This window comes from Convolutriloba macropyga, chromosome 8, assembly GCF_964194025.1.
Source record: "Convolutriloba macropyga chromosome 8, txConMacr16.3, whole genome shotgun sequence".
In the NCBI taxonomy this organism is placed as follows: Eukaryota; Metazoa; Xenacoelomorpha; order Acoela; family Convolutidae; genus Convolutriloba; species Convolutriloba macropyga.
Genome location: NC_134475.1, coordinates 43,287,836 through 43,310,544, shown reverse-complemented (window position 1 = coordinate 43,310,544; position 22,709 = coordinate 43,287,836). Strand labels below are relative to the sequence as shown.

General features: G+C 33.2%; 1 protein-coding gene across 2 annotated transcripts in view; it reads left to right on the top strand.

Annotated features, from left to right (window-relative positions):
* LOC142344742 (tRNA (carboxymethyluridine(34)-5-O)-methyltransferase alkbh8-like) overlaps nt 1–22,372 on the top strand; it is a 29,770-nt gene extending 7,398 nt beyond the window's left edge. For both annotated transcript variants that reach the window (XM_075396635.1, XM_075396634.1), the window contains 2 exons: nt 15,495–15,650; nt 21,719–22,372. In XM_075396635.1, the coding sequence (XP_075252750.1) occupies nt 15,495–15,650; nt 21,719–22,342 (780 nt within the window). In that variant the 3' untranslated portion in view covers nt 22,343–22,372. The remainder of the gene's footprint in view (nt 1–15,494; nt 15,651–21,718) is intronic.
* Nucleotides 22,373–22,709: the final 337 nt, after the last annotated feature.

Here is a 22,709-nt window from a genome sequence, read left to right as displayed (position 1 = left end):
ATGAAAGAGCACTCAAAAGTGATTTTTTGTTGACTTCACTTTTTTCACCTAAGTAGTATAGGGGTCGAAACATAAAAATTTCGAATTTTTTGGAGTCCTAAAATTGTCTGAAATGGATTTTGCGCTATGAAAGAGCACTCAAAAGTGATTTTATGTTGACTTCACTTTTTCACCTATGCAGTATGGGGGTTGAAACCTACGAAATTTTCAAATTTTTTTTGAAAATTTTTCAAAAATTTTCAAAGTCCTAAAATGGTTTGAAATGGATTTTGCGCCATGAAAGAGCACTCAAAAGTGATTTTTATGGACCTCTTTTTGTTCAACCAAGTAGGAACGGAACAACTCAATTTTGGAATGGTCTGAAATAAGTCAAAGAGCAGTCAAAAGCAGTTTTTAATGACAATACTATTGCAAATGTGGAAAGCATGTCTTTATTTTTTTGTATGCATTTGTAACTATGTATATTTCTATCTAAACAACTAGGTATGTTTGCATGCATGTGTTCAAAATTTTTTTATGCATGAATGAGCAATTGAAAGAAATCAAAGAATGAAAATGTTATGTATAAATTATGCGTATTCATGTATATAATCGTGAAAGTATATTTGTTCATAAGTAAGTATAACAGTGCTTAAGTTTAGTAATATGTTTGTATGAGTATAAGCTGGAATGTATATTTGTCTGTAGAAATTCTAAATGTGTGTTTATGTCAAGGCATTTTTGATTTTATATGTGTATGTTTTTCTATATGTTTACAGTGGAATGTAATTATATATGTCTGAATGTGTTTATGTATTTATGTGTTTATATGCATGCAAGTCTGACAAGAGAGAGAAAGAGAGAATTCCCTGGAGGAGGGCAATTGAATTGCTTAGAAGAATGTTGTTATTCGTTTCTACGATCCAACAATATTATATCTTACAAACAGATTTTGACCTTCCGCGTAGTCAAAAATCACGATTTTGTCCTTCAAACATTGGCAAGCAAAATGTTACAACCGAAGACGACAACAATTTTTTGATGTTCTGAGCATGCTCTTTTGAAAATTGTTGAATTTTCTACACCTATCTAGCTACTATATTAAAAAACTATCAAGGTTCTTTACAGAAAAAAATTAAATTCATGCTTTTGTCTTTTAATCCTTGGCAAGAAAATGAAACAAAAGTTGAAACACAGTAGACAAAAACATTTTTTTGATGTTCTGAGCATGCTTTTTTGAAAACAAAGAACTTTCCACACTTGATCAGCTATACTTTTAGGATTGAGCAGGATTAATTTCAGGAAAAATGGGTTTGAGATAAATTGTTGAGAGATAAACAATAAATTGAGCTAAGTAAAATGAATAATTTCTGTAAACCGAAAAAGTTGGTGGTAAAACTATGATATGCGGGAGCAGCTGAACTTTTTAGTTAAATAAAGTAGAATGTTAGGAATTCATCAAGAGCTTGAACCAGACAAAAAGTGTAGTGATGTACAAGAAGAGTAGTTTGCACTGGAACTAAAAAAAATAGCTATTTTTCAAAAGTTTATTAGCCACTTGATCAATTAAGCAACAAGGAACACAACCTCTGTATCTGCAGGGGTTGCTAGAAACAGCTCCAATAGTGTATAAGTCTTGTTTGCGTATTGGGAATAACACTAATGGATAATGTGTGCTGGGACTGAAATCTTAAACAAAAGCGAATAGCTTCTTCAGTAAAGGGTTCCAACATACTCAATACACTCAATTATTGAACACTGGAAGTAAAATACCAGAGCACCTCAATCCAACAAAATCAAATGAGTTCATTATTGTTCTTTCTTGAATCAAAGTTACTGTGCATTCCGTAACCCAGTGTTAATATTTTGGATGACTCTGTTGACGTTTTAAAATAACATAACCGTAACGATATCTGAGAGATAATCGGAAAGAGGTACATCCAATAGAATTTGAAAAGAGCAGGGTCTATATAACATATAATTGGGCTAAGAAGCCTGGAGAACATTTCGGAATCGAACACAACACTACTGCTGTCCACTACTGCTACTTCCTACTACTACAACCTGCAAATACTATCTACAATTAGTACCTACTACTGCTACCTGCTAGTACTACCTACAACTACTACTAGATACTATTACTCACTACTATAACTACTTATACCTACCACTACAACCTACTTTTTTACCTTCCAATATTACTTGTTCTACCAACTATCTACAACAATGAGTTTTTTCTTAAAAACGAAAACAATTCATTTCTTTAGACATCCGCTTAACATAACCAACAGAAGCTGTTATCTACTTTAAGGTAACGTGTCCTGACTGACGCAGATCGACAGACTTTATCCTCCAATATTTTCAAAAAATAATCAAGTGTTTGAAAGTTTTCAAAGATATGAAAAACTCTTAAATTCATTGTTACATATATTAACTCAGCATTTTTCAACTGAAAGTCAATTTTCTGAATTAACAATTAAAAAAATTCATAGTATAATATATGAGGTGGTATTTAATTAATAAAAAATAATGTAGGGTATATACTGTTTAGCGAACAAGTCTAATTTTTAGAACTTCAAATAAGTTTATTGCATGTTTTTTTGAAGTGCAACTTTTTTGTGTACTTTTGTTACTTATGACGGATCAGTCAAAAGTTTTTTGTTCAAAAGCTGAGTTTTTTTGTTTAATCAATGTATGCCGTCTGATTCCATTTACAATTAATTGAAAGATATGAAAATTAAATTTTTTCAACATTCTTATTTAAAGGATTGTACAGCTTAAACATTGAGTGCTTCACAATGGCGCTACACTATGTCTATTTAAAATATCAACATCATAGACATATGTTTGTTTCAAAAAAAATCTATAGTGTGTACCTAAATGGAGTCAAATGCTTTAAAACGTACCTACATTATCCAAAAAACTGAGGTTTCACTGTATATAGTTGTTTTCATATGTTTATTCAGAGTCATTCGTTATTTCAATTGTCAGATATAACACAACTTCTTCTAAATCTTTCGGTTTCAACTTTTTGCATAGACTGAAAACTGCTGGGACTGCTTGACAAAAACAATGTATTAGTTAAGTTTCATATTAACCTTAGCTTGGGCTCAGGATTGGTTCACAGCTAAGACTGTAATTGTGAACTTGCATTTCATCGAAAGTTTAACGCTACATGATTCTTTAAATTTTTTTTGTATTAACTTCTTCATAATTTTATTGAATTTCAATTAATCCTTGTTTATCTAAAGAAAATGAAAAATAAATTAACCTCATCAAACGTTTCTTAGCAAAATTGAGTGGAACAGTCTTGTGGGATATGAGAGCTCAAACAAAAACCTTAAATTTAGGGGTTTAGGTTAACCAATTTGTTTGTTTTTAAAGTCTGCTTACACTAAATGGACACCAAATGGTTCCAGAGATGTACTTTTTAGGGAATTTGAGACAAAATTCTTGTTTTTTAGTGTTCGAAACTCAACAACCGGAGACGGTATGGCTTTGGATAAGCAAGTATATTAAAATTGTGAAAAATGGCCGACCACTTTACATAAAAAGTTGAACCATTGAGTTCGAGTTCGAGTTTGTGATCTAAAAATAGTCTCCAAGCATAATTGACTTTTTTTTAAAAGGACTTCTTTTTTAGTATTCAAAACTCAACAATATGCAGTATGGATTTCGATAAGCAAGTATATTAAAATGGTGATGCTTGGTAGATCACTCTACGTAAGAATTGAAGTTTTGAGTGTGTTCCAGTCTGTGATCTAAAAACACTATTCAATGATAATTGACTTTGAAAAAAGACTACTTTTTGTATTCAAAACTCAATAATCGGTGACCGCGTTACTTTGAATTACCAAATATAAAATGTGAAAATTTGGCCTATCGCTCTATTTAAAAGTCACAGTTTGAGTTTGAGTTCGTGATCTAAAAATAGTATTCATGGGATAATTACATCATAATAGTTGAGATCTGTTACATAGTTGCGAACGCAAAACAGTTGAAACACGTTCTCACAATTTATTTAAACTACAGCTCTATGTGTGTCAAAGAAGCGAAGAGACTTTCTGGTTTTACTAAGGTTTTTGATATAGTTTATGTTATATAGACTAAATTCACATGGTCTATTATGCAATCTTTACTGCACGAGTTCTACAAGCATTCCTGAAGTGTATTATTTTGCATTGTTTTATAGATGAGTACAGAAAAAAAACACATGATTTTCCTGGGTGCTAGGAAAATTGACTGACGGGGCGTTTAGCCGACAAAGAAAAAAATGAGAAATTTAGCTGACAGTTTTTATCATAATTGGTAATGAAAGTGTGATTGGTTTATAAATCAGTAGTTCGGTTGTGATAGATTCATATCAAGTCCCACAGGCCGTTGAGGCATGGCCATGGCCCGCGAGGCATGGCCAGATGCGGTTAAATATGGTCCGACCACGGATAGACCTTCGTTGCACTAGTTGATAAACAAACTTCAGTGGATTTGTCCGCTTACGGAATAGTGTTTTAAATTGGTCAATCATAGCTTCAGAATATGTTTCATTGCTCATTTTACTTAAATTGTTGGTTAAATTTCTCATTTTTTGGTTGTCTATAAACACCCTGTCAGCCAATACGGCGGCCACCGGTTTTCCAAAATTAGCACAGTGTTGACATTTTTTACCAATAATCCTTGAAAAGAGAGGTCAGTGCAACTCTTTAAATGATTAATTTTCTCTTAAAAATGTTCTGCTAATGAACTTCAAAGATTGCAGAATAACTAATATAGAGATACTTTTAAGTCATGACCACATTAAGTAACAGTTAAAACAACTAACCTTGATTTTTGCTACCATCAAAAACTGTCGATACCGAGAGTAGAGATCAAAATAGGCGCTCTGATACCATCGTCAAACTGACAAGTGTATTTCTACAGTCAATTTGACCGATTTGGAAAAGTTTCCAGCGTTAAAACCCTAATACCCATTATGCACCAAGTTCAAAGTTTAAACTGTTTAAAGCTTTTGGAAATTGGTGTTTCACTTTTCTTTGTGTTAATAAGTTTTCTTGGCTTTGTGCACTTCGTTTTGATGGTATCTTTCCGAAGGGGTTTCTATGTTTTCAAACGTTTGTTTGTTATGAATCCTATGAGGATTTGACTTGAGTTCTTTTAACTTAGTCAAAGAAAAAACAACTGACAAAAAGACTAATTTTGATTATAAAGGCAATTAGGCTTATTTTTGATTTCCAGGTTTTTTAATGCAGTATTTTATTGTCTCTCAGCTTAATCGATGTGAGAAATATGTAAAACTGCATCTTTGAGAAAAGTTTTGGGTGGAACTTTAATACTGCGTATTTTGCTAATTGCCACCATTGTAACTTAAAATGATTTGTATCCTCTATAACAATAAGATGGTAGAATCATTATGTACAAGAATAAGTGTCTTTTCAAGATTAATCATATAGCAATACCTTAATCTTCAATAAAGCTTTTTTGATCTGCAATTTACGCTATGAATCAGTGGTCTCACAGGTAGTATGAAAACATTCTTTTCGTGGCGCTCAAAAAGAAAACCACTAACGGAACTGCAAAATAACAAAGTTAAGAAAAGAAACGTTTTCCACGTTAAATTTGTTTTTTGTTTAAAAGACTTAAAATAAAACAATGCCTAGCTGACATTTAAAAAAATTTAGATTTTACAAACCATTATATAAAAAATCGTTGACAATCAAACTGTTTATGTGCAAGCTGATTTTTTATTGCTACTTTATCAAATTTGTACTTTTAAGACCTCAATAGTTTGCCTTGAAGAAACTCAAAAGAGAACGGACAAGTATTCACTTCTTGCATTTATCGGAAAATTCGTTCTGATACGTTAAATGCTTACTTTTCATAAGACCATAGCCTTATGGATTAACGAAGTTTTGCGTTCGCGTTAATGAATACTTAGGTTTTAAAACTTTATGAATTACTTAAAAAACATACTGAAATACTTCATATTGACACATAGCTTTAAAAGCTACTGAGTGAATTCTGTGAAAACTAAATGTTCCATGACAAACACAAGTTGTTGCACATGTATACAGAAAACACTAGTGTATACTTACGTCTATGGTTCAGGTTGAGCCTTTGAGCAAAACATGTTTGTTATCTACTAACAGAAAACGCGAGCAGAGGGTTTCTTATCATTCCTCAAAATAAACCACGTCATAACTAAGCAAAATCAATACTATTGTACAAATAACTTGGCTTTAAAAGTACGACTTAGAACCAGTTACTATATAACCTAGAAGCAATTGTAACCATGAAAGTCAAACAATAAGGCCAATAGTTGAATTTAAAAGAATTTGATTTGTCCTGTTTATTCAATTGTTTTGTTTAAGTTAACGTTATTTTGCTTAACTGGAGCACACTTTGGGTCGAAATGTATTCCGTAATAAACAATTGCAAGCCTATGTACTCACTCTCCTTTTATCTCAACGTTATCTCTCAGTAGAGTACATGTATATACGCCTTCCTGATCACAGATTAGAGAATACTTAAGCAGAATAATAAAAGTGCTTTTAGCCGAAAATGTTATGCAAGAATTTTGCAGAGCAGACTGAACTTCTCAAACGCAAAGTGCAATTCTTCTGGTTTATGCCTAGCAATCAGATCAAAACCCTGAAATGTCAACGTCCAAGGTACTTAGGAGAAACTTCAATCTATTTTACAAATGAAAACGAATAAAATTTAGTCTAACAGGAATAACAACTGAGGCCTCCTCGAAATGTTATAGGTATTCATTGGAAACTATTTGGCTAATTAGGCTAATAGAACGAATGCTAACATCTCAGCCAACAGTTTGAATTTACTTTTAACTGAATGACTTGCTTCTCAAAATAACATTTTAGCGTTTTCGTTCTTGACTGGTATTCCATTAAGTTAGTGTATGCCAAAACCCAAACTCAACTGTCCGGTTTGTAACTTATAATGTATCATATCCTAACGCAATTTGAAGGCTCATTTCAGCGCACAATTGTCTATCAAACTCGATTTGAAAACAATATTGCCTTTTGTACAACAAAGGAAGGACAGTTCAATTTCAAGCTGGACTACCTTCGATCATTGCCTCATACCCAAAAAATTTATTGACTTTATTTCTACATTACCTAATATAGCCGAAGAAGAAGACTTTATCAACAACTCAACCCCCTCGCAAACTGAAGTAACTTCTCAGCATATACCCAATCTTTTGACTTCTGACATAGGATCACTTCCCATGGACATCAAGAGCATTTTGCGCAGTTACGATTTCGAAAGTATGCCCCTCTTCAGGAGCCATGAAGAATACTTCGCTGCTGTAGAAGATTTGGAAAATCTGTGGAAAAAGTTTGAATCATGCAGCAATGAAACCAAACTAACCACTATTCACGCTAAAATTGATCATACTACATCATCCAAATCCGATGATAACAGAAAGACTGTGATATCTTCCATCCTAGAACGGTTCCCTAGTCTTCTTGAAGAAAATTCAAAAAATGAAGAAAACTTCCGGAAAATTAGCACTGAGCCGTCGTCTAACAATGTTCCACAGAAGAGGAGACATTTTCGTGTAGTTCGAGGATGTGTACTTCACAGTGGAAATTTTCCAAAAAGAATGAGATTCGATGAAAATGTGAGGTGTTCATGTGACAATAACATTTAGAACTGAAAAATTCTTGTTGATTAAAGCTTTTGAACTAGACGTTGGTTTTCAGTATTGAATTGTTTCCATTTATAACCTTTTACTTGAAAGGCTCTGCATTATTAAACTTCATTGTGTATGCTTATTATCCAAAATTTAGTAGTTGCAAAACCACTCCTTTATATAACAGTTTGTTGATTCAACATTATCCACGTCAGAGAAACAGTAAACAGTGTTCGGCCTGTTCCAAGGAGTAGAAAGTCAGAAATTTGTTCCCCAGAGGAACCCCCAACCGTAAATTATTGTTCTGAAAATGTTGAAACGGATACGCGCAAGAGAGAAGACGATATAAAGAGCTGACGTTAGAAAACGCCGCAACTTGTTTTGATTTATGGAAAGCCGAAATCAAAAAGTTGCTGTTAATTACCCTAATTTGTTAGTTGATTACTAAAAAAGTACCTGAGTGGGTCAATTGGTCTCATGTTCGGTTATGATAGTTTCATATCAAGTCCCAAGAGCCGCTGAGGCATGGCCATGGTCCACGATGGTTTCAAGATAATTATATTTTAATTCGCTTTCAGTGTCTATACTAGGAGATACTAAATTCTCTGTTCTCACATACTCGGTTATGATTGGGGAAAATTTTAGTAGTCTCATTTGAGAAGCCAATTTAATTGGCCACAACATTTATCTGAAATTATCAACTAATAATATAAAATAAAATGTCGGGTCTCTTTTAAATCAGCTCTTTTCACTTCGGTTCTCTTACAATTTACTGGTTGAAACAAAAATCCAAACTGACCACTTGATTTTTATGAATAAAAATACCTATATTGTGAGAAGTTCAGTCTGCTCTGCAAAATTCTTGCATAACATTTTCGGCTAAAAGCATTTTTATTATTCTGCTTAAGTATTCTCTAATCTGTGATCAGGAAGGCGTATATACATGTACTCTACTGAGAGATAACGTTGAGATAAAAGAAGAGTGAGTACATAGGCTTGCAATTGTTTATTACGGAATACATTTCGACCCAAAGTGTGCTCCAGTTAAGCAAAATAACGTTAACTTAAACAAAACAATTGAATAAACAGGACAAATCAAATTCTTTTAAATTCAACTATTGGCCTTATTGTTTGACTTTCATGGTTACAATTGCTTCTAGGTTATATAGTAACTGGTTCTAAGTCGTACTTTTAATGCCAAGTTATTTGTACAATAGTATTGATTTTGCTTAGTTATGACGTGGTTTATTTTGAGGAATGATAAGAAACCCTCTGCTCGCGTTTTCTGTTAGTAGATAACAAACATGTTTTGCTCAAAGGCTCAACCTGAACCATAGACGTAAGTATACACTAGTGTTTTCTGTATACATGTGCAACAACTTGTGTTTGTCATGGAACATTTAGTTTTCACAGAATTCACTCAGTAGCTTTTAAAGCTATGTGTCAATATGAAGTATTTCAGTATGTTTTTTAAGTAATTCATAAAGTTTTAAAACCTAAGTATTCATTAACGCGAACGCAAAACTTCGTTAATCCATAAGGCTATGGTCTTATGAAAAGTAAGCATTTAACGTATCAGAACGAATTTTCCGATAAATGCAAGAAGTGAATACTTGTCCGTTCTCTTTTGAGTTTCTTCAAGGCAAACTATTGAGGTCTTAAAAGTACAAATTTGATAAAGTAGCAATAAAAAATCAGCTTGCACATAAACAGTTTGATTGTCAACGATTTTTTATATAATGGTTTGTATAATCTAAATTTTTTTTATGTCAGCTAGGCATTGTTTTATTTTAAGTCTTTTAAACAAAAAACAAATTTAACGTGGAAAACGTTTCTTTTCTTACCTTTGTTATTTTGCAGTTCCGTTAGTGGTTTTCTTTTTTAGCGCCACGAAAAGAATGTTTTCATACTACCTGTGAGACCACTGATTCATAGCGTAAATTGCAGATCAAAAAAGCTTTATTGAAGATTAAGGTATTGCTATATGATTAATCTTGAAAAGACACTTATTCTTGTACATAATGATTCTACCATCTTATTGTTATAGAGGATACAAATCATTTTAAGTTATAATTGTGGCAATTAGCAAAATACGCAGTATTAAAGTTCCACCCAAAACTTTTCTCAAAGATGCAGTTTTACATATTTCTCACATCGATTAAGCTGAGAGACAATAAAATACTGCATTAAAAAACCTGGAAATCAAAAATAAGCCTAATTGCCTTTATAATCAAAATTAGTCTTTTTGTCAGTTGTTTTTTCTTTGACTAAGTTAAAAGAACTCAAGTCAAATCCTCATAGGATTCATAACAAACAAACGTTTGAAAACATAGAAACCCCTTCGGAAAGATACCATCAAAACGAAGTGCACAAAGCCAAGAATACTTATTAACACAAAGAAAAGTGAAACACCAATTTCCAAAAGCTTTAAATAGTTTAAACTTTGAACTTGGTGCATAATGGGTATCAGGGTTTTAACGCTGGAAACTTTTCCAAATCGGTCAAATTGACTGTAGAAATACACTTGTCAGTTTGACGATGGTATCAGAGCGCCTATTTTGATCTCTACTCTCGGTATCGACAGTTTTTGATGGTAGCAAAAATCAAGGTTAGTTGTTTTAACTGTTACTTAATGTGGTCATGACTTAAAAGTATCTCTATATTAGTTATTCTGCAATCTTTGAAGTTCATTAGCAGATCATTTTTAAGAGAAAATTAATCATTTAAAGAGTTGCACTGACCTCTCTTTTCAAGGATTATTGGTAAAAAATGTCAACACTGTGCTAATTTTGGAAAACCGGTGGCCGCCGTATTGGCTGACAGGGTGTTTATAGACAACCAAAAAATGAGAAATTTAACCAACAATTTAAGTAAAATGAGCAATGAAACATATTCTGAAGCTATGATTGACCAATTTAAAACACTATTCCGTAAGCGGACAAATCCACTGAAGTTTGTTTATCAACTAGTGCAACGAAGGTCTATCCGTGGTCGGACCATATTTAACCGCATCTGGCCATGCCTCGCGGGCCATGGCCATGCCTCAACGGCCTGTGGGACTTGATATGAATCTATCACAACCGAACTACTGATTTATAAACCAATCACACTTTCATTACCAATTATGATAAAAACTGTCAGCTAAATTTCTCATTTTTTTCATTGTCGGCTAAACGCCCCGTCAGTCAATTTTCCTAGCACCCAGGAAAATCATGTGTTTTTTTCTCTACTCTTCTATAAAACAATGCAAAATAATACACTTCAGGAATGCTTGTAGAACTCGTGCAGTAAAGATTGCATAATAGACCATGTGAATTTAGTCTATATAACATAGTAAACTATATCAAAAACCTTAGTAAAACCAGAAAGTCTCTTCGCTTCTTTGACACACATAGAGCTGTAGTTTAAATAAACTGTGAGAACGTGTTTCAACTGTTTTGCGTTCGCAACTATGTAACAGATCTCAACTATTATGATGTAATTATCCCATGAATACTATTTTTAGATCACGAACTCAAACTCAAACTGTGACTTTTAAATAGAGCGATAGGCCAAATTTTCACATTTTATATTTGGTAATTCAAAGTAACGCGGTCACCGATTATTGAGTTTTGAATACAAAAAGTAGTCTTTTTTCAAAGTCAATTATCCTTGAATAGTGTTTTTAGATCACAGACTGGAACACACTCAAAACTTCAATTCTTACGTAGAGTGATCTACCAAGCATCACCATTTTAATATACTTGCTTATCGAAATCCATACTGCATATTGTTGAGTTTTGAATACTAAAAAAGAAGTCCTTTTAAAAAAAAGTCAATTATGCTTGGAGACTATTTTTAGATCACAAACTCGAACTCGAACTCAATGGTTCAACTTTTTATGTAAAGTGGTCGGCCATTTTTCACAATTTTAATATACTTGCTTATCCAAAGCCATACCGTCTCCGGTTGTTGAGTTTCGAACACTAAAAAACAAGAATTTTGTCTCAAATTCCCTAAAAAGTACATCTCTGGAACCATTTGGTGTCCATTTAGTGTAAGCAGACTTTAAAAACAAACAAATTTGTTAACCTAAACCCCTAAATTTAAGGTTTTTGTTTGAGCTCTCAAATCCCACAAGACTGTTCCACTCAATTTTGCTAAGAAACGTTTGATGAGGTTAATTTATTTTTCATTTTCTTTAGATAAACAAGGATTAATTGAAATTCAATAAAATTATGAAGAAGTTAATACAAAAAAAATTTAAAGAATCATGTAGCGTTAAACTTTCGATGAAATGCAAGTTCACAATTACAGTCTTAGCTGTGAACCAATCCTGAGCGCAAGCTAAGGTTAATATGAAACTTAACTAATACATTGTTTTTGTCAAGCAGTCCCAGCAGTTTTCAGTCTATGCAAAAAGTTGAAACCGAAAGATTTAGAAGAAGTTGTGTTATATCTGACAATTGAAATAACGAATGACTCTGAATAAACATATGAAAACAACTATATACAGTGAAACCTCAGTTTTTTGGATAATGTAGGTACGTTTTAAAGCATTTGACTCCATTTAGGTACACACTATAGATTTTTTTTGAAACAAACATATGTCTATGATGTTGATATTTTAAATAGACATAGTGTAGCGCCATTGTGAAGCACTCAATGTTTAAGCTATACAATCCTTTAAATAAGAATGTTGAAAAAATTTAATTTTCATATCTTTCAATTAATTGTAAATGGAATCAGACGGCATACACTGATTAAACAAAAAAACTCAGCTTTTGAACAAAAAACTTTTGACTGATCCGTCATAAGTAACAAAAGTACACAAAAAAGTTGCACTTCAAAAAAACATGCAATAAACTTATTTGAAGTTCTAAAAATTAGACTTGTTCGCTAAACAGTATATACCCTACATTATTTTTTATTAATTAAATACCACCTCATATATTATACTATGAATTTTTTTAATTGTTAATTCAGAAAATTGACTTTCAGTTGAAAAGTGCTGAGTTAATATATGTAACAATGAATTTAAGAGTTTTTCATATCTTTGAAAAACTTTCAAACACTTGATTATTTTTTGAAAATATTGGCGGATAAAGTCTGTCGATCTGCGTCAGTCAGGACACGTTACCTTAAAGTAGATAACAGCTTCTGTTGGTTATGTTAAGCGGATGTCTAAAGAAATGAATTGTTTTCGTTTTTAAGAAAAAAAAAACACATTGTTGTAGATAGTTGGTAGAACAAGTAATATTGGAAGGTAAAAAAGTAGGTTGTAGTGGTAGGTATAAGTAGTTATAGTAGTGAGTAATAGTATCTAGTAGTAGTTGTAGGTAGTACTAGCAGGTAGCAGTAGTAGGTACTAATTGTAGATAGTATTTGCAGGTTGTAGTAGTAGGAAGTAGCAGTAGTGGACAGCAGTAGTGTTGTGTTCGATTCCGAAATGTTCTCCAGGCTTCTTAGCCCAATTATATGTTATATAGACCCTGCTCTTTTCAAATTCTATTGGATGTACCTCTTTCCGATGATATCTCAGATATCGTTACGGTTATGTTATTTTAAAACGTCAACAGAGTCATCCAAAATATTAACACTGGGTTACGGAATGCACAGTAACTTTGATTCAAGAAAGAACAATAATGAACTCATTTGATTTTGTTGGCTTGAGGTGCTCTGGTATTTTACTTCCAGTGTTCAATAATTGAGTGTATTGAGTATGTTGGAACCCTTTACTGAAGAAGCTATTCGCTTTTGTTTAAGATTTCAGTCCCAGCACACATTATCCATTAGTGTTATTCCCAATACGCAAACAAGACTTATACACTATTGGAGCTGTTTCTAGCAACCCCTGCAGATACAGAGGTTGTGTTCCTTGTTGCTTAATTGATCAAGTGGCTAATAAACTTTTGAAAAAATAGCTATTTTTTTTAGTTCCAGTGCAAACTACTCTTCTTGTACATCATTACACTTTTTGTGTGGTTCAAGCTCTTGATGAATTCCTATCATTCTACTTTATTTAACTAAAAAGTTCAGCTGCTCCCGCATATCATAGTTTTACCACCAACTTTTTCGGTTTACAGAAATTATTCATTTTACTTAGCTCAATTTATTGTTTATCTCTCAACAATTTATCTCAAACCCATTTTTCCTGAAATTAATCCTGCTCAATCCTAAAAGTATAGCTGATCAAGTGTGGAAAGTTCTTTGTTCTCAAAAAAGCATGCTCAGAACATCAAAAAAATGTTTTTGTTTACTGTGTTTCAACTTTTGTTTCATTTTCTTGCCAAGGATTAAAAGACAAAAGCATGAATTTAATTTTTTTTCTGTAAAGAACCTTGATAGTTTTTTAATATAGTAGCTAGATAGGTGTAGAAAATTCAACAATTTTCAAAAGAGCATGCTCAGAACATCAAAAAATTGTTGTCGTCTTCGGTTGTAACATTTTGCTTGCCAATGTTTGAAGGACAAAATCGTGATTTTTGACTACGCGGAAGGTCAAAATCTGTTTGTAAGATATAATATTGTTGGATCGTAGAAACGAATAACAACATTCTTCTAAGCAATTCAATTGCCCTCCTCCAGGGAATTCTCTCTTTCTCTCTCTTGTCAGACTTGCTTGCATATAAATACATAAATACATAAACACATTCAGACATATATAATTACATTCCACTGTAAACATATAGAAAAACATACACATATAAAATCAAAAATGCCTTGACATAAACACACATTTAGAATTTCTACAGACAAATATACATTCCAGCTTATACTCATACAAACATATTACTAAACTTAAGCACTGTTATACTTACTTATGAACAAATATACTTTCACGATTATATACATGAATACGCATAATTTATACGTAACATTTTCATTCTTTGATTTCTTTCAATTGCTCATTCATGCATAAAAAAATTTTGAACACATGCATGCAAACATACCTAGTTGTTTAGATAGAAATATACATAGTTACAAATGCATACAAAAAAATAAAGACATGCTTTCCACATTTGCAATAGTATTGTCATTAAAAACTGCTTTTGACTGCTCTTTGACTTATTTCAGACCATTCCAGAATTGAGTTGTTCCGTTCCTACTTGGTTGAACAAAAAGAGGTCCATAAAAATCACTTTTGAGTGCTCTTTCATAGCGCAAAATCCATTTCAAACCATTTTAGGACTTTGAAAAAATTTGAAAATTTCGTAGGTTTCAACCCCCATACTGCATAGGTGAAAAACTTTCCCAAACGCGCACAAAACATGAATTCAAAACCACCAAAACCCAATTCCCAAGTTTCAATTTACATGAACCATCAAAATGAAATGGAAATAGCTGAAAAGTATAGTAATTTGCCTTACACTCCGAAAAAATTACAAGATTCCACTTTTTCAGAGAAAAAATTTCTTGTAGGGGGGGGGGGGGGGGGGGTCCGGACCCCCCCCCCCCTACAAGCACTAGGCAACTTACTATACTACTAACGTGTGGCAAAGTTTTTAACTCTCGTTGCGATTACAACAGTTGCATAACTTATACCTCAATGCAGCTGATTGGACTATCTTTTTCGCCTTTTTTAAATGGTGTTTCTCCATTTAGCAACAGTGGCGATAAAAGATACTAGGCTAAAATCAGATTAGAATTTCACCACTAATTCAGATTTTCTCAGTATTAATCGGGTACTTGCAAATTATTTCAATTTCGATGCAACTATTGTTATCATAACTAGAGTTGATTAATCCAAATTGAAGAAGCGTTTCAATGTGCCTTATATTTAGGATTCAAGAACTAGTTTGTAAGAACTATGTTAACGTAATATTAGTCTTGCAACATTTTTCTGCCGGTGCCTATGAAACAGCAGAAATGTTTGTTTTCTCAGGTATATGACCAGATAGCGATTTCGTTCAGTGGCACCAGACATTCACCCTGGCCGAAAGTTAAACAGTTCCTGGATGAAATTCCAAGTGGATCAATAGTTTTGGATTTGGGTTGTGGCAATGGGAAATACCTTTACGGCCATTCTCAACTGTTCAAGGTTACTTTGAAAGCAAATTTTTGAATGATCCCTGCATGTATGCGTAAAATTTTACCCATTTTCGTTTTAAATTTGTGGCTAACAGTTCAATCTTTTTAATAGCCGCACAGCGATAGCTGGGGCTATTATTGGCCTTCTCTTGGTTTTTTACAATTCAAAGAATTTGAATTGTATTGAGGCGCTGTTTTTTTTTAAGATGTGTTCACACATTTTTCAATGACTTCGATCTTTCAAAACGGAGTAAACAGGTAAAACCCAGCGGGCATTAAGTTTCATTAGAGGCCCAAAGTGGATGTTAGTCCTTCAAGTGCTTAGAGTGGTGCAGCTGCTGGGATGGCCTCAATTTTAGGCTAAAAGGTCATTTTTAGGGGGTTTTGGACTCAATATGGTGTACTTTTTCATGTTTTTTGTGATTTTTAGTTTTTTTTTGTTTGACTAGTCTTAGGTTGAAATTTTTAAAAATTGATGACGGCCTTTTGCGAGCCAAAATTACTCGTTTTGACCGTTTTATGAGCTATATGTTTTGGTACTACAAACACAAACACGCAAAATGATACTAATTTTGCAAATTTTGTTGCAAGTTTTTTGAAAATTATTGTCATTTTTTGAGTTTTTCCAGCTTCAGGGGCCAGGGAATCGCCTTCAAGGTTTGATAATAGGGCATTGTATAGTTTCTAGTAACAATGGATTGGTTTTCAACATTGTAATGTCTCAAATTTCGGCCTTTTTTTTTGATAAAATCTGCAATTTTTTTAAGGTTTAAAATGTTTGTCAATTTTTGATAATTGTCCATTCTCAAGTGCCAGGAAACCTATTCCATGGTCTGAAAAAATTACTGCATGATTGTTAGTCTGGAATACTGTTAGTCCTCAATGGATTTGTTTGCAACAATTTAACGTTTCAAAATTTTCTGATAAAATTTGCAATTTTAAAGTTTTTTCAAAACATTTGATTTTTATTCAGTTTTTCTTGCCTAAGTAGCCAGATAACCCAATGCAGGGTTTGATAGTATGTTATTAAAGAGTTGCTAGGGGGCAATTGAATGCTTTTCAACATTTTAAAAGAATAATTTGAAATTTATAAAAATTATTGCCTATCGACCTTTGAACCAATTAATTTTTTAAGGCTTGGAATTGGGTTAGTGGATAACCTCTAGAGACACAGAAATGATTCTTAAGATAAGAATATCACAATTTTTGGCAAAATTTCATTGAAATTTGCAATTGATTTTATTTTTTTAAAAGAATTTTGGGTCATTTTCGAGTTAATCGATCTTCAATTGCCAATGAATTTTTTCAGGCCTTGCAGATATAATGCTGCAGCAATTTCCGAAACAAAATTTAGTTTTAAGCATATTTTTGAAATAGGTATGTTTAAGGAGATGAAGTTTTGCCTTAGGGGTAAAAGCTTCAAAGTTTTAGCAATTTTTATATTTTTGTTGAGTTTGATTGTTTGTTTCTCAATTTTTTTAGATGATTTTGTTTGTTTTGGCTGCCATTTTTCAATGGATTTGCTGGCCGGGTAGAGTACTTCTAAGTTATTCGTTCAGTTCTTTGAATTGTGTTTCAGGACTTGTCCTGCTATGTTTTTTTATTTCGCGATTTTTCTTACGACCATCTGACGTCACTTCAAATCTGCTTTTTGGTTCATTCGTTCATGCATTTTCAACTGAAGTGCGTGTGTGACGTCATTTTTCGCTCTTAGTGGAGCGAGTTTTTTTTGTTCATTTGCGTGATTAAATTTTTGGTCACACTTGACTTGCCTCACTCACAAGAATGACTTCCGCACTTTGAAATTGACTTTTATTTACTTTAATTCAAAGAGATAAGGTGAAATGGGTGTGTGTCGCTCTAAATGAAGGTTAGTTTAGCAGCTAATAGAGGCAGGAAAAACTTATACAGATTTTTAATCAAAATCTAACATATCGGCCTTCAATGAAAAGACGAATTTTTTTGGTCTGTCTTACTGTTTTTTTTTGAGACAGCAGATCTACAAAGCTTTTGCAGCTATTTTCTGACAATCTGCCAGCTATGTTGTGAATTTTGGTAATACATTCTCCAAAGTTCTTAAACCGCGAAGCAATGGTAAAATTTTGAATTCGCGTTTTCTGGTCAACAAATTTTCGAACGCCGAGAACGTCGTTTTAGAAATTGCTTCATGCTAACATTAATATACATTTTTATGCTTTCGTTTTCTTAAAAGCTCTCAAACTAAATATGTAGCTAACACTAAAATGATGTGGGTCCTCTTGTCTTTTCGGCTTTTTTAACCGCGGATTGGAAAACGGTGTTAACAGATACAGCTCGTGGGAAGTAAGTGGATACTCAGTTTTTGAACTACTTTTAGAGTTTTATTGAGTTTTACGGCCTTTTCTTTTATTAATAGCTGCAAAGCGATAGCTGAGGCTATTATTGGCTTTCTCTTGGCTTTTTACTATTCAAAAAATTTGAATTGTATCAGGGCACTGACTCGAAGAGGAGTTATGGTGATCTGTTTTTACGACTCGGTGAGGAGTATTGGTGGAGCGTCTTGAGTGAAATGAGTGAAAAAAGTCTTTAGGTCAGATTGCGGAAGAGCAGAGAGAAGAGAGAGGAGAGAGTGGTTTTCTGTTCATGCTATATTTCTGAGAGTGTGAGAAAAGTAGGTGTGAAAAAAATTTTGTTAAGGGAGCAAAATTTTTTTTATCACGTGCGAACTTTCAAAGCAGTTTTGTAGTTTACACTCCATTTTTATCTGTCAAAGATGTTTGCATCATTTATCCAAACTAGTATTAGAGCTAGAAAGCAAATTTTTGTTCATACACCGTTGTCTCTCTACTTAAAAATTGGAACGAAAAAATTTCACGCAGCAAAACCACTCGCTTTTTCGCTCAACTACCTGTTTCGGCGTGACCAAAATCATTACTCCAATTTGACTTTAAAAAATCATGAAAACGTGAACAGATCTTAAAAAAAACATAGCCGTAAGACTAACGGAAACGACTCGGAGTAGAAAGTTGACTACACTAACTAACATAAAGAACCCCCTAATTGATAATGCTAATCAAATCGAAATAGCAGGCAAAAAATAACGGAAAAGTAGCTGACAACAAAAACTGATAAGAATCATAAAAAAATTTGCGAATTGCGGCTCAAAATAGCGGGCATCTAAAATTGGGCTTTATGGGTTTATCCCGTTTCTACTTAGAAACGGGATAAACCCATAAAGCCCAATTTTAGATGCCCGCTATTTGAACGTCGTTCCTATAAGTCTTAGTTACCACCTCTAATGCTTATTGGTATTGATAGTAGCCCCTGTAGCCTCTCTCCAAGAAACAGAAGTACGTTATGTTCAACTACGAAATGCCATCAAAATAAATCGGACTTAAAAAATGTTTTTGTACAAAAATCTTTTTTTTCAATATCTTCTATTCTTTCAATCCCAATCATGCTTATTGGAATCAATGGCGGCTATTTTCCGGCAATCTGCCGGGTATGTTTAACATTGACAGGTTTTACGCCTTTTCAGCAGTTTTTACATTCTTCAAATTTTTATAGCTTTAGTGGAGTCCTGTGGTTCAAAGAAGCTGATTCAGTGGTTTTGGTTGGATTTGCGATATAATTGTTATTGATTTTGAGTTGTTTTTCTGATGATAATTGAGTAAATTTAAGCAAATTTTGGACTATTTTTGTCTGTTTTAAGCTTCTCGCTATAGCTTCTCTTGGTTGGGTGGGTAAATATCTGAACAGAAGCAGTTTTAAAATTTACTTGCCGAATGATTAATTTGCCGAAAAAGCATTTCAACGTTTTATGCACTATTTCTTCGGCTCTTGTTAATTGGCGCTCGGTTTTTGAATGAGAACTAACTGTTTCGCAAGGTTTTTTGCCGGTATTAGTTTTGAGCCGCATTTCGCAAATTTTTTTTATGATTCTTATCAGTTTTTGTTGTCAGCTACTTTTCCGTTATTTTTTTCCTGCTATTTCGATTTGATTAGCATTATCAATTAGGGGGTTCTTTATGTTAGTTAGTGTAGTCAATTTTCTACTCCGAGTCGTTTCCGTTAGTCTTACGGCTTTGTTTTTTTTTAAGATCTGTTCACGTTTTCATGATTTTTTAAAGTCAAATTGGAGTAATGATTTTGGTCACGCCGAAACAGGTAGTTGAGCGAAAAAGCGAGTGTTTTTGCTGCGTGAATTTTTTTCGTTCCAATTTTTAAGTAGAGAGACAACGGTGTATGAACAAAAATTTGCTTTCTAGCTAGGGGTGTTTTGTTCACATGCGGCATTTTCGCTTCGATTTTCACTGTTTTTTCAGTTTTTTGATGGAATTTTTTCTAAATGGTTTTCCCAATCTAGTCATAGTCGATTCTAGAACTAGTTTTTGGTTAAGTCATTGAAAATTCTTTGAATTTTGGGCCTGGACTTGTCCTGCTATGTTTATTTCATCAACAGGATTTTTCTTACGACCTTATGTCACAAATCTGCCTTTTGTCCATACGTTCATGCAATTGCAGCTTAATTGCGTGCGTCTTTTTTTCACTCTTAATGGTGAGTGTTTCATGATTAAATTTTTGTATTGTCGTTACTTATGAAGTTTTTGACATAAAATGTGTTCGGAGTGGAAATAATCATTGAAATAGCTTTAAGGGTCTGAGATAAACATTGTTCTGCACTGAAATTTATTCTGTAGTTATGTATCGTAATTAGATGCTACTGAAGTGATTATTGTAGTCTTGTGTAGTCTTTTTACTTAAAAGTTTCGTTTTGTTTTCTGGTTTTACTTCTAGCTATTAGCTTTTGGAATGTTTCGTGATTGATAACTGCGATAGCGATAGCTGATTGAAGCTGTTATTGGCCTTCTCTAGTTTCTGGTATTTCGGCATAATTTTTTAGCTACTATTTTTTGACATCACACTCGCTTTAAATCGACTTTTGTTCATTCATGCAGTTTTTCGTCTGATATCCGTCACGTCCTTATTTTTGTTGCTAGTTTTTTTTGTTCATTCACGCGAATAATTTTTTGCTCGCACTCGAACCGTACCGTTCTTAAAATGATCTTCTGGCCTCTATCTTTCTCAATGATTTTTGTATAGTTTAATGAGAGGAATCAGAGTCAAACAGTACATAAGTCTAATCCAATTATAGACTTCACAACAATCAGTAGAAAAACCAATTTTGTAAAGTTTTTTTTTAAGTTTTCTTTGATCTTCCTCTTTTCATAAATTTTTGAGCTCAAATCAATTGTCTCGATTTAGTAACAAAAATCGAATACGTGCGCTGCAACGGTTTCGTTTTTCTATTGTAATTCTCTAATCTAATTAGATCTAACTATGGACGCCTGAGTGGAGGTATACCCCATACCCACTATAGCAAGAGGCTATTATCAACTCACCACTCGGTTGAAGTAGGCTACATTAAAATAAAGCCCCCTGTTCGAGAGCAATATATCCGTCGTTAATTGTTTTTGTCCGCATTTTTTGCTGAAGAGCGACAGGTTTTTTTTCTGTTGTATGAAACTAATCATAGATCGGTTTATGCCAGCAGCTATTGACTTTTCAAGATTCTTCTTTTCTGAATTTTCCGGTTTGATACAAATATTTTTTACGTCATATCGTCAAATATTAATTTTATTCTTTAGGTCCCGATTGTGTTAACAAGTTTTACCCACTTGAACAAGTTTTATATACAAGTTTTACCCACTTGAAAAGAATAGTTGTTTTTGGTCTTCATCGTTTTTAATTATTTTTGCCTGCTTATCTTTGTCTGTAATCTAGTTAGAGGTGCGCTCTGACTGACAATCCAAAATTTATATTAGATCCAATTTTTAAATCTCTTTTTCTATGCCGTTTACTTGTTTCTAGCCGCGCTTTTGGGTGAAATTTTTTTCTATTGTTTTCTAAGCCAAAAATTTTTTGAATCAGGTTTAAGGGACCTTCGTAGTGACTGAAAAGTTTCGTCTTGGATATTTTGAAACGCTGAGAAGGTCAGCAGATAGTAATCTATCTAGTTCTCCCATTATTTGACCTAAAATTTGTTCTATTACAATCTGCTAAAAATTCTCGGGTCACGTAAGACTGGATATTTTTCAGGTTGGATTAGACAACAGTTCGGGGCTAATCGACATCTGTTCAGAGCGTGGATTTCAAGTTATGACGACAGACTGCCTCAACACGCCGTTACGCAATAACTGCTGTGATTACATAATTTCAATTGCTGTCATTCACCATTTATCAACATTAGAAAGAAGGAAAGAAGTTATCAGTGAATTTTTGAGGTTACTTCGACCAGGGGGTAAAGCGTTGATATACGTTTGGGCCATGGAACAAAACATGAACAATGAAAAGTCAAATTACATATCTTCCAAAAAAGGTCAAATTGAAGACTTGTTTACTCCGAAAACAGTATTGGAGTCAAAACAAAAGGAATTAGATGCAACTGAAAATAGCGAGTCAGAAGTAATTGAATATCATGTGAACAGAACCCCATTTCAGCAACAAGATTTATTTGTACCGTTTGCAAAACGCGATCAAAAAGCAAAATGCAATGGACAGTCTAAACAAACGGACGAGACATTTTACCGATTTTATCATTTGTTTCGCAAAAATGAATTGGAAAAGCTTTGTTTGAGTTCTAAGTGTGATGGAAACAAAGTTGAAATTGTACACAGTTATTACGATGATGGAAATTGGTGTGTGATTATTCAGAAAATTTAAATCCGCCCGCTCTTATTTGATATGAAATAATTGTCTAATGACAATTTTCGAGTCTTATAATTGTCTAATGGCAATTTTCGAGTCTAATTTACCGTTTTTGCGAGATCGCTTGCTTTTTTCCTTGATGTCTCATTGTAAAACCAGCTATGTATACATTCGAAGACCTTAAGTTCGTATTTTATGGGCTATTCCGGTCTCCAGTCAATGTTAACATTTCTGATTATCAAAAGTCTATTTATATGTTCAACAGCAGAAGCTATCTTATTGTTACTATTCTCTTCTACTAGAAAAATCGAAGTCAATGATCTAGCTAGTCCTTTTTCATGCTTGATCTTGTCTTTCAAACAATTTTCCGAAAGTTCAAAAT